The 16,681-nt window shown below is 48.6% G+C and overlaps 1 protein-coding gene across 21 annotated transcripts in view; it reads right to left on the reverse strand.

The window, feature by feature from the left end:
- Positions 1-16,064, reverse strand: part of CADPS (calcium dependent secretion activator) — a 354,315-nt gene extending 338,251 nt beyond the window's left edge. For 9 of the 21 annotated variants that reach the window (XM_065550675.1, XM_065550670.1, XM_065550662.1 and 6 more), the window contains exon 1: positions 15,253-15,755. In XM_065550675.1, the coding sequence (XP_065406747.1) occupies positions 15,253-15,624 (372 nt within the window). In that variant the 5' untranslated portion in view covers positions 15,625-15,755. Of the gene's footprint in view, positions 1-15,252 lie in introns of all 21 variants that reach the window. The other 12 variants (XM_065550676.1, XM_065550671.1, XM_065550669.1 and 9 more) reach the window with 3 other exon arrangements.
- Between the last annotated feature and the right edge of the window lie 617 nt (positions 16,065-16,681).

Raw genomic sequence — 16,681 nt, forward strand, 5'->3', positions numbered from 1 at the left:
CAAGGACTGAACGAGCACTGAACAAAAACAACCTTACTCCTAGAGGGGTGTCCCTTTAACACAGGGCTGGGACACGTGAGTGGGGCTGGGTGAAGAATGATGTTGCCCTGGCTGCAGCTGTCCGATGAATTACCAGCAGGACCGGATTTTCAATGGCGCTGAGCATTCCCCTCTGCCACTGACTCCAGTTAGAGTTGTGGCTTGTGGGTCCTCAGCAAAAGCCTCTGGCACAATGACTACGACCCCCTTTTATAGGCACAGTTCTCCAAAAACCATTTAGAACAAACAAAGTTTACAAATGAAGATAGAATGACACGCCGACTCGTCCAAGTCCAACCTTATCACACAGCACTTCCCTAGCAGGCTGTTTTCAGTCTGCTCTCTGACCAACTAAGCCAGTCTCCAAAATGGGCTCGGTAAGGTCCCTAATGGGACTCTGATTGCAAACCCTCACTGAAGGATGCTCTGCACTGGGGCAGGGGTCTGCATGCCCACAGCCAGCTCTTTTTGCAAGATCAGGACCTACATTTTTCAAAGACTAGGTTGCTCAGCCTTGCAGAAACTGCAGTTCATTGAAGCGATCGTTGGTCAGTGGACAGTGTATGGGCAGATGCTCAGCATCATGGCTCCATCTGCAAATTGTCATAGCTCAGTTGATTTAATTGTCTGGCTTTACCTTCTTCAGATTCATTCCGAGGTGGAGAAGACTGTAACCCCCTGAACTGAAAGGCAGGTTTCATTACAGTTATCACTGCTAGCAAGAGACCAGGTGAGATCGTCCAGAAGGAGGAAAAGAATTATTCTGTAATAAATAATAGAGGTGAGGGAAGTGGGGTAGGATGCAGCAAAGCCTGTGATTAGAGGCCATCTTATAAGCCTCGCTAAGTAACACAGTCATTTTTCACACTCCTGTTCGCTAAATGGGCTAAGACATTACAGAACTTCTCTGAACAGAACATCTGTTTAGACTGTAAGCTCCTCAGGGCAAGGTAGGCATGGTTCCTTGTGTCTCTTGGAAAGCGTCAAGCACACTGTCAGCACTGAATAACAACACTCTATAGGAGTCGCAGGACACTTGAAGCAGGAACTCACTCTTATAGTAAGACAAAGCAGAAATGTAAAAAATGTCCTGACTGTCTAAGTGGCAGACAAAAGTGCAACAGGGCCTCCCGTGACCAGTCAAAGCCACAGTAGAGTACACGGTAAAACTTGTTTAGTCAGGTAGGTACCAAACAGGGCAAAATTTCAGGAGAAGATAAAAATTCCCCTCATCCCAGCTCCACCTCTCTTCTGCAAACTCCTGACTCCATCATCCCTCTTACAACGCACTGGAATTCATTCATTCCCTATTGCTGGTCCAAATCACTGAATTCCAATCAGGTCACTGCAGTCCTTACACTAGCTAACAAAAAGTCCAGACAGCTCAGGCAACTCCACATTCCCAGATAATACCAGCAGATGGCTTCTGCTTGAGAGAGAGAGAGATCTTGCTGGTGCAGCCCAGGATGGCCCAGGGTACTGAGGGGTGCAATCTGCAACTGAGACCACAAAAGGGCCACTCACAACAGCCCGAGTTCTGGCTGCCTACATGAATTTGTTAGGGAGTTCAGCATGATAGCGGAAGAGAACACTGAACAATTTACCAAGGGACATGGTGGATTCTCCATCGCTGACAATTTTTAAATCATGATGGGATGTTTTTCTAGGTCTCCTCCAAGAATTATTTTGGGGCAGTCCTATGGCCAGTGTTATATAGGAGATCAGACTAAATGATGACAGTTCTGGCCTTGGAATCTATGAATTTAAGCCTCGCTGTTGAGGCAGGGACGATAACAGAGATATACTGACAGCTTCTTTTGTGTCCATCAAATCTCTCTCTAGTCTTAATACTGAGCCACTCTCGGGGCTGCAGTCCAATGGATGCACTACAAATGCCCGAGGACCACAGATGAGAAAAGACTTGAGGTAGGGGGATGTAGTTAAGGTGATGCCTCCAGCTTGTCACTGCATGAGCTCCCATTGTCCTTCTGATGTTCTTGAGTATTCAGGAGGACTTGGGAGTTGTTCAGCTGGCCTCCACTATCTGCAGAGAGCTGCCAAAGCAGAGATCAGAGCACCTGGTTCAGAGCCATCCAGGTTCTGCTGAGGCCTGGGACGAGAGATGGTATCTTAGCAGAGAGGCACCATCTGCAGTCCCTTCTGGTGACGCAGGAGAACAAGTGGGGTAGCAACTGGGGCAAGCAATCCTGCATATGGACTGGCTACCACCCACCTGATGGAGGTAGGGTGACCAGATCACAGGGATGAAATATCGGGATGTGGGAGGGACGGGGTAGGGGAGCAGAGCAAAATATATATATATATACATATATACATATATATAGCAATTTCGCAGGCCGGGGGCATTAGCAGGCCCCAGCCGCACCGCCGGATTGCACACAGCACCCCAGCTGCGCGCGCTGCCTTCCCCGTGGAGCCTCCTGTCCCCCCCGGCCCGCCCCGGGCACATGCGGCGCGTCCCGCCACCGGCAGAGAGCCCCGCGCCTCTCCCCCTCGGCTGTGCTACAGTGGCTCCTTCCCGGCAGGGCGAGCCGCTGGAGCGCAGCCGAGCGGGAGAGGCACGGGGCTCCCCGGCAGCGGCGGGGAAGTTTATTGGTTCGGGGGACCCCAACTGGCTCCTCGCCCCTGTCTGCCGGCCGCCCCACCTGGGACAAGTCTCGCCCTCGCAACCCCTCTCTGCCGTGTGTCTCCGGCGGGCGGCCCACGCCCCCGGGCCGCGCCGCCCACCTGGGCCCTGCCCGCTCCGCGCTGCCCCCGGACCCAATGCGCTGCCCCGTGGGCTGCAGGGCTGGAGCGGCTTCCACGCTGAACTGCAGCGCTCCTGGCCCCGACCAGCCATGGCCCGTGTGCCCAGGCTGTTGCACGGGGCATCTCCTCCCCAGGCCCAGCTAGGGATCCAATGGGAGTAGTGAGGGGGCGGGGATTTGGGGAGGGATCCAATGGGGGAAGGAGGGGAGGGGACAGAGTCGGGCTGGGGGGGGGGGGGCGAGATCCCCTCCGGGCTCCGCCTGTGCGCCGGAGCGGAGGGCAAAATTATTTGTTTGTCCAGTGTCCCGACCGAACAAGCAAATATCGGGATAGTCCCGATAAAATCGGGATGTCTGGTCACCCTAGATGGAGGGGTAAAAAGGATTTACCCACTGGTCCAAACTGGTAGTATCCAAACTGGTAGTACCCACACTGTGGAACATCCTTTCTCCAACCATTTGTAAGTAAGTTGTATCCATATTATGCAATCTTAATTTTGAAAAATATAATAACATCTCACTACTAGACAGTGTTTTGTGAGCAAAATCCTGGCTCCACTGAAGTCAATGGCAAGATTCCCATTGACATCAATGGGTCCAGGATTTCACCTTTCATCTTTATTGATTAGATTTATTATATCAACCGGGATTATGTAATTAAGCAATTATAGGATGTTTACTACGTACTTCTGTGAACTAAGTTATTGCCAGCTGTGACAATCTGTATCCGTATGTTCACCTCTTTCACAAGACTATGATAAATTTGTACAAAGTATACCTAGTGAGGTATCATTCGAAAACTCATAATTTGCTGATCATTATTGTCCTAGTAAAATGTGTAGCATAATTGTATGTAAAGTTATAAAATTCTACTGTATGACATTACTGAGACATGTTCCAAGTTTAGAAAAGCAGGCATAGACCAGTTCCTCGGAGGCAAAAGGCAAACTGATGCCTCAGCCAGATGTAAACAAAATCAAATGGACCATCCCCTGGTTAAGTGGTCATTCTTTGACAGGAAAAAGATTGTGAGCGAGAAGTGTAGATCTTGGCAAAGAAACAGCTGGAGGTTCCTGTCCCCACAGACTGTCTCCTGAATCCCAGCTAGAGATCACTCTCAAAGAAAAAGGAAAAAAGTATAAGAATGGGGAACAGATGCCCCAAGTTTTTCCTCCTTTTCTCTCTACCCACCGTAGCCACAACATCTGTGGAACAAAGAAACAGTTTTGGAGTGAGGGAGGAATCCTGTCTGAAAGGAATTCAGCCAGAAAATCTGCTGAAGCATGTGGTGAGAAAGACTTCTGCTTTGAATTCACTTAGATTATTAAATTAGATATTACAGTAAAAGCTTTTTTATCCAGCATATGGGGGAAATGATGGGGGTGCCGGTAAGTGAAAAATTCCAGTTAACTAAGAGGGAGGGAGTTTAGGTGCAGGAGGGGGCTCAGGGCTGGGATGTGGAAGGGGGTGCAGGATGTGGACTCAGGGCAGGGGTTGGGCTGTGGGAGGGGCCTCAGGGTGCTGGATCTGGGAGGCACTCACCTTGGGCGGCTCCCGCAAGTGGCAACCTGTCCCTGCTGCTCCTACACGGCTAGGCGGCTCTGTGCACTGCCCCCACCCATAGGCGCCATCCCTGCAGTTCCCATTGGCTGCGGTTCCCAGCCAATGGGAGCTGCGGAGGTGGTGCCTGTGGGCAGAGGCAGCGTGCAGGGCTGCCTAGCCACGCCTCTGCCTAGGAGCAGCGGACACAGGTCACGGCTTCTGGGGAGCCACGCGGAGCCAGGTAGGGAGCCTGCCAGCCCCGCACCAACCGGACTACAAATCAGACTTTCTATGAAGATTAGAAGATTGTTTATAGAGCTTTCCGGTTGGTATAGGGCCAGATAAAGCTTTTACTGTAGTTGTGTTTTACTTTTATTTTCTTGTTACCAATTCTATCTCTGTAGTTAATAAACTTGTTTTATTGTTTTATCGAAACCAGGGTTCTTGGACTGAAGTGTTTGGGAAACATCATTTGAGATAACAGGATTTGTGCATATCATTTTCTATTAATAAAATGACTGACTTTATATGAGGTTGTGTTGTCCAGGAGAGGGCTGGGCAGTACAAGATGCACAAGAGTTACTGGGTGACTGGGCAACAAAATGGCAGATGAAATTCAATGCTGACAAATGCAAAGTAATGCACATTGGAAAACATAATCCCAGCTATACATACAAAATGATGGGGTCTAAATTAGCTATTATCACTCAAAAAAGATCTTGGATTCATTGTGAATAGTTCTCTGAAAACATCCACTCAACGTGCAGCAGCCATCAAAAAAGCTAACAGGATGTTGGGAATCATTAGGAACAGGACAGGTAATAAGACAAAAAATATCATATTGTCTCTATATAAATCCATGGTTCGCCCATACCTTGAATACTGCATGCAGCTCTGGTCACCCCATCTCAAAGATATATTGGAATTGGAAAAGGTACCAAAAATGGCAACAAAAATGATGAGGGGTATGGAACAGCTGCCATGTGAGGAGAGATTCATAAGACTGGGACTTTTCAGCTTGGAAAAGAGATGACTAAGGGGGGATATGATAGAGGTCTATAAAATCATGACTGCTGTGGAGAAAATAAATAAGGAGATATTATTTACTCCTTGTCATAACACAAGAAGTAGGGGTCATCAAATAAAATTAATAGGCAGCAAGTTTCAAACAAACAAAAGAAAGTATTTCTTCACACAATGCACAGTCAACCTGTGAAACTCCTTGCCAGAAGATGTTGTGAAGGCCAAGACTATATACAGAGTTAAAAAAAAAACTAGATGAGTGCATGGAAGTCCATCAATGGCTATTAGCCAAGATGGGCAGGGAAGGTGTCCCTAGCCCCTATTTGCCAGAAGCTGGGAATGGGCAACAAGGGATGGATCACTTGATGATTACCTGTTCTGTTCATTCCCTCTGGGGCACCTGGCATGGGCCACTGTCGGCAGACAGGATACTGGGCTAGATGGACCTTTGGTCTGACCTACCATGGCCGTTCTTATTTCTGGGGGAAGTCTGGGACTGGGAATTCGTTGGTGTTGCTCTGCAGCGTAACTCGAGAGTGGCTGGCAATAGCACTCCTACAGCAGAGCTGGGAGTGAGTTACATGCTAGAGGCTGTGTGTGAACAGACCAGGAGTGGTTGCTCTCACATAGAAGCAGTGTAAAAGGCACTCCCAGTTGCAGAATTGAGGGGACAAAGCTGTTCAACAGTCCAGATTGTACCCTGGGTCACAGGCGCCGGCTTCCTCCAGGTGCCAGGGGTGCTCAACCGCCTGCTCTGCCCCTGGTCCCGCCCCCTTCCCCCAAGCCTCCACCCCACCTCTTTCCGCCACTGTCCTGCCTCTTCCCACCTAGCTCCACCCTCTCCCTTGAGTGTGCCCAGCCCCGCTCCTCCCCCACGCCCAGCGCCTCCTGCACGCCACAAAATAACGGGAGGCGCTGAGAGGGAGGGGGAGGAGTTGATCTGCGGGGCCACTGGCAGATGCTGGGGGCGGGGGGAGCTGCCTGCCGATTGGTGCTGATCACTCACTTATTTTTTTTCTGTGGAGCACCCATGGAGTCAGCGTCTATGCCCTGGGTAATGGCACAGTGGCATTTTCAGAAAACGAAAAATGGAGGGTGCTTTAGCAAGCATTTTGTAGCATCTCTTGCAAATGAAAGGTTTCAGTGACAGTATCCTAATACCATGATTCTGATGGCTGATGTTTCTGCTACTAAATGCTTTTAATGCTAACACAGTCATTATATTTTCCTTTGACATAACCTATAAAAGAGTAAGGCTGCATCACATATAACACAAATACTATACAGGTAAATTACTGCAGACCACTGTCTGCTGGAATGAAATTGTCATTCATAGTTCAGCAGAAGAAATTACAAGTTATGCAAAAGGCAAACTGCTTTAGGGAGAGTGTCTAGACTATGCATAGCAAGTCTATAAATAGTATTTTTAAAGGTAGACTTAACCGCCGAACTAAACTGAACCATCCAGAGAGTCCCCACAACTGTTAGTTAAGTCAGGTCTCTGGGCTGAGAGATTCCACACATTGTGAATTAATTAATTCACAGAGATGCTGGCAATAGTCTTGGCCCACTGATCAGCAACCCACAAATCTCAAACAGTCAAACGAATAACAGGTTTACAAGGTATTTAATCTCTTCTTAATAATTTAATAATCTATAAAGTGTAAAAAAAAGCCTAAGCATGACAAATATTTAATATACCCTCCAATTAAATTAAGACAAGGTGCCAGCAAAATAAATTACAGACGTTTTTAAGTGAAACTATTGATTCTTTGTGTGTTCCAGGTACTACTTTGCATTCAGCATTCATATTCTTTTTTTCACTCTGCACAAATTCCAGATTGCAAACATGCTGTATTTCCTCTCCCATGTAAACGTATTCCAAGCAGTGATCCTTCGTCGAACTGACAGCTTGTCTTCACTGCAGAGTTAGTCTGACTCAGATGCCACCTCTAACCCAGGGATTTACAATCAGGTTGGCCTGGGGTATAAGTTAAAGCTCCCATGCTGCTTTCACTCGGGCTGGTCATCTGCCCATTCTGCAGTGAGGACACAGGCTAAATCACTTCAGTGCTACTAGTTCTCCGATGTCTTCCCACAATTCCCTTTGTGAGCCTAGAAGGATAGGCAACTCCTCCCACAATTCACTGGGAAAGACACAGAGCGCGTCTCAGTTTACTGCAGTGCTAAGAACCACAGGATATGACCCCAGAAGTCCTAGTACCACACGAGGCGAGTACAGCGCAAGGGTAGATGCAGTAACTCAAGAGCAGCTTTGCAGTGTGGACGCTCACAACCAGGCTAGGCTAATCTGGTTGCTCAGACCCTAGTGCTGACCACCTGAGTGAACTCTGCAGCAAAGACATACCCTGAGACTAGTCATCCAAGGTTTTCTTCAGCAGAATACTAGACACCAATCTAAAGACTAGTCCTGCAGCCTTAATCGTGTGAGCTAGACTGTGAATACCTCTAACGCAGCTGCACCGAGGCATAAGGGCTCCCTCTCATCCCCCTGCTTGGCCGTGTCAGGGTCACCTGGATCTTGGACACACTTCCTTGCAGAACACCGGAGCTATGGTGTAGATGCTCCTCCCAGGGAACAAAGAGGTCAAAGACCAGGCAGGAAGTGGACGGAACACTGGCTTCACCTCCCACATGCTGGCCAGCATCAAAGATACCCTCAAAGCCAACATAAAGAAGTGCAATATTGATGTTAACTCATGGGAAACCTAAGCCCTCAACCGACCAAAATGGAAAAGGACCTTGTGGCAGGGATCCCAGTATTTTAAGATCCAACAAAGACAACAGGAAAAAAGAGAAATTGGAAAGGAGGAAAAAACATGCTGCAGCCCAACTCAACCATTCACCTCTGCTCCTTCCACCGGGAAATGTCTGCCCCAACTGTGACAAGATCTGTGGATCCCGGATCAGTCTCGTTCGCCACCTGTGGATCCACCAGCAATAACTGGCTCTCATTCTATGGAAAACAATCATCTTCAAACTCCGAGGGATTGCTGACGGCAGAGGGCCAGCGGAGCTGACTGGGGTATGAAGGAAAGTAGGCAGCTGCTTTCGAGAGCTGCAGTACACTACTTCCATCCCCGGAGCAAGAGTGGAGAGATGGGAGGAATCCGACACCAAGTCACAATTCCACCCAAAGGCTGCTGCTGGTGCAGGGCAGCGTCACAGCATCCCTTGCTCGCGGCTCAGTCCAAGAAGCACAATATATCAGTGTCTTCAGCAAGTCTACTCATGGTGGAAGGCTTTTCTCGCAGGATCTACAATGCTGTCTGGGAGATCCATGAAAGATTTAGTTACTCCAGACATTGCACTAGCTTTGTGATTTTCTGTTATTATAGCAGTCTGAATTTATGCATGAAAAACAGAAGTTGATATTTAAAATGTATTTTAACTGGCCTTTCAGGCCCTGATTCACCTTCCCCACATACTTAACTTTAAGCATGGGCATAAACCCATCCTTAGTCAACAAATCAGTAAGTGCTGCTTCTTAAGCTGATGCTTAGGTGCTGTGTTGAACAGGGGCCAGAACAATAATGAAATACCTTACAGCATCACATAACTACACCGATACCAATCCAGAGTAGCTCTACTGAAGTGAGTAATTCACAGTAATCTGAATCAAGCCCTCTGTTTTTTCACTACAGTATTATACTGTTATGAAATGACAACATCGCTAGATATTTCCCTTTTGCCTGTTCACCTACACTGCATAAAAACACAGGCGTCTGTTTAATACCACTGTTAACATATTCATTAATTTTAATGTCTCGCCTAATGGATTCATTACATTTTAGAAAAAACTAAAGAGTCCTTCACGTTGCTGCTTTCTAAATAAAATACAGAACATGTGGCATTGATAACCCTAACATCCATCCATCTTTCACTCGCCTTATGCTTGTTCAAATGAATGAACTGAGCTATATGGCGTCTCCCGTTTAACCTCACGTATTTGGGGTTTGGGTTTCAAGGAGTCATGGAGGTGGTGCTCTCAGTCTCGGAGGAAAGTGTTAGCTAGCGTCTTATCAAAAGTGTCCCCAGCTGGCTACAAACGTGTGCCAGGGAACACAGCTATGCTGAAAGAAGGGGGCAAAAGGTCAGGGGTTGCATAGGAAAAAAGCAACAGCTTGGACCGAAGCCTCGAACAAATCCCTCCTAAATTGATATATGCCATCTGACTCCCCTACCCTTCATGAGCCTCGACAAGGGATTTATATGATTCATGCTCAACTGGGTGCAGGGAAATCCCATGCTTAACTCTTCTCCCAACAATCAAATGAGGCAAAAAAAGTCTGAGGCAAGCTGCTAAGAAATTTAAACACCCTCTAGAACATTAAAATAAAATGTGAATAAGATTGACAGTTAAACCACAGATATCTGCATCGACTAACGTGAAGGTCATATGTAGCAAATAAATGAAAGGATAAAGAAGTTAATCTATGTCTGAATATACTGATAAACACACCTTTCTGTGTCCCTGAAACGGATCAAGAATCAGTGATTTGAAAATAGTATCCTAGGGGAGCAGCAATAGATAAATACACTCGATTTCAAACTCCAAGAGGAATTCTGACTATAGCATAAACAGGGAATACTTGCTCTACTGTCTGTGCATTGCACCGTCATCTAAGGCTGTGCAGTCATACATTCCCACGAGATTCTTTGTTTTGCTATACGTTATAATTTATCATAACTGCATATAATTATCTTGCCAATATGACAGTATCTTAAATTTATATAGTTCCTTTCACCTCGAAGGACCTCAAAACAATTCACAACTTACATTTTCTATTTATAGATCACTATGCATATCCATGGTGCTACATAAATAGCAACTACAGTGTACAGATACCACACTACTGTAATGCGGCCACCTCTGGGGTGGAGGATGGCAGCCAGGCATTATATAAGTATAACACATACCTGCACTTTGGTGATGGGGGCGGGGTGGAATCCCAACTCTTCAGAAAAGTATCTGGGATCTTTAATGTCTACACAGCATACACAAGACCTTGAGTTTGCAACTTGTCTGAATGTCATTGAAATCAATTTACCTCTTTTTTTTTATTTATTTCTAAGGTAGCAGTAAACAAATAACTGAAGGAGGTGGCAAGCAGCCCAGGCAGTCTGAATAGACCCCATATAACATGGCACATCCTGAGTTTTACGTTGCTCCCATTTAAATGGCCTGTACTCTGGAAACAGTGGGGGAGAGCAGGGGTTCTGTGCCTGACACCCACCAAAAGCAAGTTGTGGCCCCCGCAGAGCCGAGTGGGTGGAAGGAGAGGAGCGTGTTGTGTCTTGAACAGGGCTGTGGCAAAGTACTTCTCCCACCCCCATGCACAGTTCCTCCTGGCCTATCCTGGGGAACATGCAGCAGCGTGCACTGTCCCTTACTCTGGGCTGAGCCTAATGGCTCCATCCACCCCACCAGAAATATGTTCTAAGCCGCTGTTTTCACTGGCAATGAAGGGCCCGACCCAGGGAGGTTACACAGCACCTTCGATAATCCTGCCACTTCAGGACTGCATCCTAAGGGCCTAAATATTTCCAACTTCGTAGTTCCCTGCTGCCATAACACTGTTCAACCATCACAGCTGCAGCTGGTAAATATCATGCCTGACCTAGCAGAATGCAGTCCAGTGGAACTGCCATGGAAATCAAGGGGGCTTTTGCCTGAGCGAGGACTGCGGGATCAGACTCATTAGGGTTTCTATAGATATATATAGTTCTATAAGATGTACGGAATTTACCACAGAGTATCGAAAGTGGAAGGCAGTCCCTTAGTAACGCAGCACTTTCCCGTCTGCATTCATCAAGCCAAGGGCCGACGAAGTTCTTGTGGGATGAAATATTTAATTTCCTTTGTTCTCTAACCCACTCCAATAAAATCACCAGGGCCCCCTGTGCGTGTAATGAAGCAAACCCTTCCCTTATTACCCTTTCAGCAAACCTAACACTCCTGCTCATCCTAGTGTGACACAGTTCCTGCCTGCCCTGCTGCATGATTCTGAGAAAAGGTGGAGAGGGTTAGACTAATTCCATTTACTCTAAACTCTGATCGATACTGGAGGAGAGGAGAGGAGTCTTGCTGTTTAAAAACTATGGTTTTGTAAAATCTGGTCAACTCCTTTCCAGATGTCAAACTTTTTAAGGGGTAAAATGCAAATTACGCGTAAAAAAGAAAGTGGTGGATCAATCTCTTGTAAAATAGGGAAACCGATCCAACAAGAATTTGAAAAAAAATGAATCCTTTTTCTTCTAGGAAAGAAAATGTATTTGGGTATATCCCAGTTTGTCTCGAGGTGCATGTTTTTGAGTCAGGACCTCAAAAGTCCTTCTAAATAAACACATGAATGAATATAAAGTTTCCAGAAAGACTTAAATCCAGCAACACTATCGTGACAAACATCCAACCCCGACTGGCCAGACAGGGAATGAGTCTAACTTGCTCCACATTTTGTTCTCTCGCTAATGATGCACCATAGCCAAGTGAGACAGAAAAACACCAAAAACGCCACTTCCCTTTTCTACAACAATCTGTCAGGATAACAACAGTTCGCATGCAGGGGGTGCTGGAATAATTTTTATAGTGGGGGTGCCGAGAGGATTGAACCAAACTGTAAACCCTGTCTATGATGGAAACCACTTCAAGCCAGGGGTACAGCAGCACCCCTAGATCCAGCACCTATGTTCACCTGTGGTCCAGTCATTAACGCCTTGCTCAGGCAATCCTTGCATTGACGTCAATGGGAGTTTTTTTGCCTGAGCCAAGAGTCTAGCCTCCATCCCATGGAATCTCTGGGACAACACAGTTGAGGAATATACAGTAGAAAAACAGAATGTAACTATTCTTGAAAGTGAACTCATACAGTCAAGGAAAACCATAGAGATTCTTCAGTTTCCCAAACTCTTATTATGGGATAGGAGATTATTTTTAAATGCACTGCAACTCATTTATTTTGACAGTTGTTTTACTACTTACATAAATAGGCCAAATATGTTTTCTCATATTATTCTTCTTGACAGAAAGTGATTCACTTTCTTCTGTAGTCCTGTTTTAACTTCACGATCCCCTTTTCTGTTTTCCACTTTATCATTTCCCCCCCCCCACTACTTCCACTTATTTGTTTCACCTGTATTGCCTTTATAGGCTTTTTTCCCCTTTTGGTTTTTTCCTATCTTCCTTTCTCTTCTTGTTAGTGCTGTATTTTTTTCATGTGATAGGATTTATTCCCTGCTCTACATTAATTTTCAGATCCTCAAAATATTTTAGGTTCCTGTGGAAAGCTAATTTCTATTAGCAATTCACTTTTAACGGAAATCTAGTTTTTCCTTTTGCAGCTACACAAAAACTAGTGATTAGGTTACATTCCCCACCCTTTTTTTTTTCTAATGTGGAGAAGTTCTAAAGGAAACAGGGTGGCAAAACTAAATATATGTCCACAGCCTACTAGAAGAGTTGCAATAAAAAAAAAACATAATATAAAAATCTAGCTATATCATCATCACTGTATTTCACTCAACCAACAAAGCATGGGGCCATTCAATGTTGCATCAACATCAGATTGCTATCTATATTGCCTTCAGATGATTTGTGATACAGATATTCATTTCTACCTCCTCATGCACCAATGACTAATAGAAGCTTTGTGGTGTGACCGGACTGAATGAATGTTGTTTACTCAATATGTCCTGAAATCTTGCTGGTTTATACTGATGCTTTGTAAATGCAAAACAGAATCAGGTCCAAAACTACAGAGCCAATAAACTTAATTAAATTACGGGGGGGGGGGGGGGAAAGCAGGGAGACATTCCATATAGTCATGTCCCATTATCTCTCTACTCAGACTGCTTCAGGAAGAAAGTCAGCTGCATTTGACTGAAATGCGTTCTGTGCCTGTGGGAATTAACTGCCCTCCAAAACCCAAATTGCTGTATTGGTCTGTAATCTGACAGACGGAGAACTAGCAGATAAATCCACCATAACTGTAAGAGTCAATAACACTTCTTTTAATTCACTGCAGTATTGTACCTCCTGATTTAGACTCCACATGAGGTGTTCTTTCCTATTCTTTTGTCTGGAAGTGCTATATACTGCTGTATTGTAGTGACGCATTCACAAAGGTATAGTTATGTTGTGTCAGCACTTCCATTGTAAAACCTCTATTTTCATATATTCTTCAGTTGGTAATTAGTAACATATTTGTAACTTGTCCATGAACATTTACTACAGGCTGAAACTTAGAATATAAGTTTCTAGTTTGATTCTGAAGTGCTTTACAACAGAGAAGTAAAGAGCGAGAGCATGTGTGTGTATATATAAAAATACGACAGTGCAAACACATACGCTTATGTTAATTTTTTTGACATACATGTAACTCAAACACCACTTTGAATTAGGTAAAATATAAATTTAACAAGCACATATTTAACAGTACAGTCAAATCTCCTGTATTTTTTAGGGTGTGTGTGGGGGGGAAAACAAAAATCTTTAAATGGCCAAGATTCCAAACTTTACAATCTGGACACTGCATAAACAGAATATCTAATCTTCAGATGCATCTTTGCAAAGATTCGTATGTATCTGAATGTACATTGGAGTGCAATGCATCTGAAGAAAACATCTTTATTAGGAGTGGATAAATTAAACCTGTGTTTAAAAAACATAAGTTTATACTCCCCCAACAACTTGACCGGCCACAGGGTAAATATTTCCTTTGCAATGTAACATACGTATATACGCAACCAATGCATTTCAATTGCTCTTAAATTTATCAGAACTGTTTGTGGGCCTTAATGTTATTTAAATACAGGCATTTTTATGCATTTGATCATTTCCATCAGGGGTCTGGCCAGTGACGTTTTTCAAAACCCAACTCCGCAGGTGCAATAATTGGTCAAGGAATTATGCAAAAATCATCAGCGGTGCAGTTTTTAATGACTGTTTTGAAAGAAAACAAGTGAGCCGAATTGATGCGGAGCATGGTTTGTTATTGTTAGGCATCAAAGCTGCACTGAGATGGCTGGGACTCCTCCAGCAGGGACACAAAAGCTTTGATGCAATAATTGGAGCTCACAGCGGTACAAGCACTGTAAGCAACTGGGGCAAAGTAACCCTTGCTTAGATCTCTCTTAGATCAATGGTTGGACTGCTTCCCTGAGACGGGCCCAGCTGAATCCCTTGGAAAAGGAAGGCTAGGGAGAAAGACAGAGGAGTGAAAGGGAATGGGATCATTGCCTGGGCCCCTCTCTCTCATTATTATTAGCAATATTATGACTGTGTTTAAAAGCTGAAGGGGCCCTGGCCATATCTGCGGTTACATATGGCAAAGGGAAAAGGCAGACAGATGGGGACAGGGGCCATCTGACTGGAAGCAGGGCTGGTCCATTTCCAATGTCACCACCACTGGGGCAGCAGGGGCAGGTGCAGCGAGGAGGGAGCGAAGATGGGCTCTTGGTACCCAAGGCTCCCTTACTTTCCTGTCTCCATTCCTATATTCCCCGCTGCCCCTTTTCCACCCTCCCTCTCTGCCTTGGCCTGGCTTGCTGCATGCTGGGGTTGCCTCCGGAGCAGGGGGAAGCAGTGTGAGCCCAGCCGCCTCCCACTCCCTTACCCCTGGGCAAGGCGGCCTCTGGCTGGGCCCCTCCCGAGCCCCTGCAGAAACAGCAGCTGCAAGATGCTCCCAGCACTGGCACAGCCACCCACCCTCAGCCCCTGGTCGCCACCTCCTTGCCCTGCTAGCCCCCCACTCAGCCTTTGCCCAGTGGGCGCCGGGCACACGGGGTGCCCGCCAGACACTGCCCGAGGCAATGGCAGTGCCCCCGTCTCCCTGGCACTGCTGCCCCCCCCAGCCCGTACCTTCTGCTGCCGGCGGGCCATGTCGGTGGGCTGCTTGGCGTTGAAGGGGTAGGCGATGCAGCGCATCACGAAGACGTAGAGCTGCAGCCGCCGCTTCCTCTCCTCCTCCTCCTTCTGCAGCCGCTCGAGCTCTTCCTTCTCCTTCTCGCTCACCACCGACGGGCTGGGGCTGGAAGGCCGGACGCTGCCGCCGCCCGCCCCGCCGCCGCCGGCCCGGCCGCCGGGCTGCAGCCCCGGCCCCCGGCCCGGAGCTCTCGCTGGGTGCGGCTGGGCGAGAGGCGAGCCCGGCGGGGGCCGGGCCAGCACCTCCTTGCTGCTCTCCTCCTCCACCATCTCCTCCGACTCCTCCTCGCTGGACGACGGGTCCAACATGCCGGCGGCGGGGCTCGGCCCGGCCGGGCTGCGGGGGGAGCGACTGGGCGGCGGGGGCTCAGGGAGCGGCCGGGGGCATGGAGCGCCCGCAGCCCCGGGGCTCGCACGCGCCGCTCGCCTCCCCGCCCGGGGCTCGCACGCGCCGCTCTCGGGTTCGGGGCTCGCACGCGCCGCTCCCGGGTTCGGGGCTCGCACGCGCCGCTCTCGGGTTCGGGGCTCGCACGCGCCGCTCCGGGTTCGGGGCTCGCACGCGCCGCTCCCGGGTTCGGGGCTCGCACGCGCCGCTCCCCGCTTGCAGCGCCCGAGCCGGGGGGGGGGGCTTTGCAATGCAATGCAATGCAGCCCCCTGGCACTGCAAACCCGGAGCGCGCCGGGGCTCAGCGGCAGGACGATGCCCGGCTGCTGCCAGCTGTCACCGCAGCGAAGAGCGAAAGCAGCATCTTCCCCGGCGGGGCGGGGCGGAGAGGGGGGGGCGCTGACGTAGGCCGCGCCGGGTTAACCCTGCCCTGCCCGGCGCTGCTCAGCCGCTGCCTCAGCGCCGCCGCGCGCTGGCCCGGGCCGCTGACCGTGGTGCGGGGACGCAGGGGGCGGGGCAGCCACCGCCGCGCGCTCCCTCCACCCCCTTCCCCGGCCCCTCCCGCGCATGCCCAGCTCGCTTCCCCCGCGCGCCCGCCCCTTCCCCCTGTGCACGTGCCCGTGAGCCAAGGGGAGCTGCTGCCCACGGCCCCCGTGCCCTCCGCGTGCCCCGATCCGGGGGGGGGGGGGGGGGGAGGAGCCGGGCGTGCCCGGGGGGAGGCGCAGATGGGGTGGGGCTGGAGGGGCAGATGGGGGTTGGCAGAGGAGGGGGGCGGATAGGGGCTGGAGGGGCAGATGCGGGTTGGCAGAGGAGGGGGGCGGATAGGGGCTGGAGGGGCAGATGGAAGTTGGCAGAGGAGGGGGGCGGATAGGGGCTGGAGGGGCAGATGGGAGTTGGCAGAGGGAGGGGGGCGGATAGGGGCTGGAGGGGCAGATAGGGGTTGGCAGAGGAGGGAGGGGCGGATAGGGGCTGGAGGGGCAG

This window comes from Chrysemys picta, chromosome 7 (assembly GCF_011386835.1).
Source record: "Chrysemys picta bellii isolate R12L10 chromosome 7, ASM1138683v2, whole genome shotgun sequence".
Taxonomy (NCBI): Eukaryota; Metazoa; Chordata; order Testudines; family Emydidae; genus Chrysemys; species Chrysemys picta.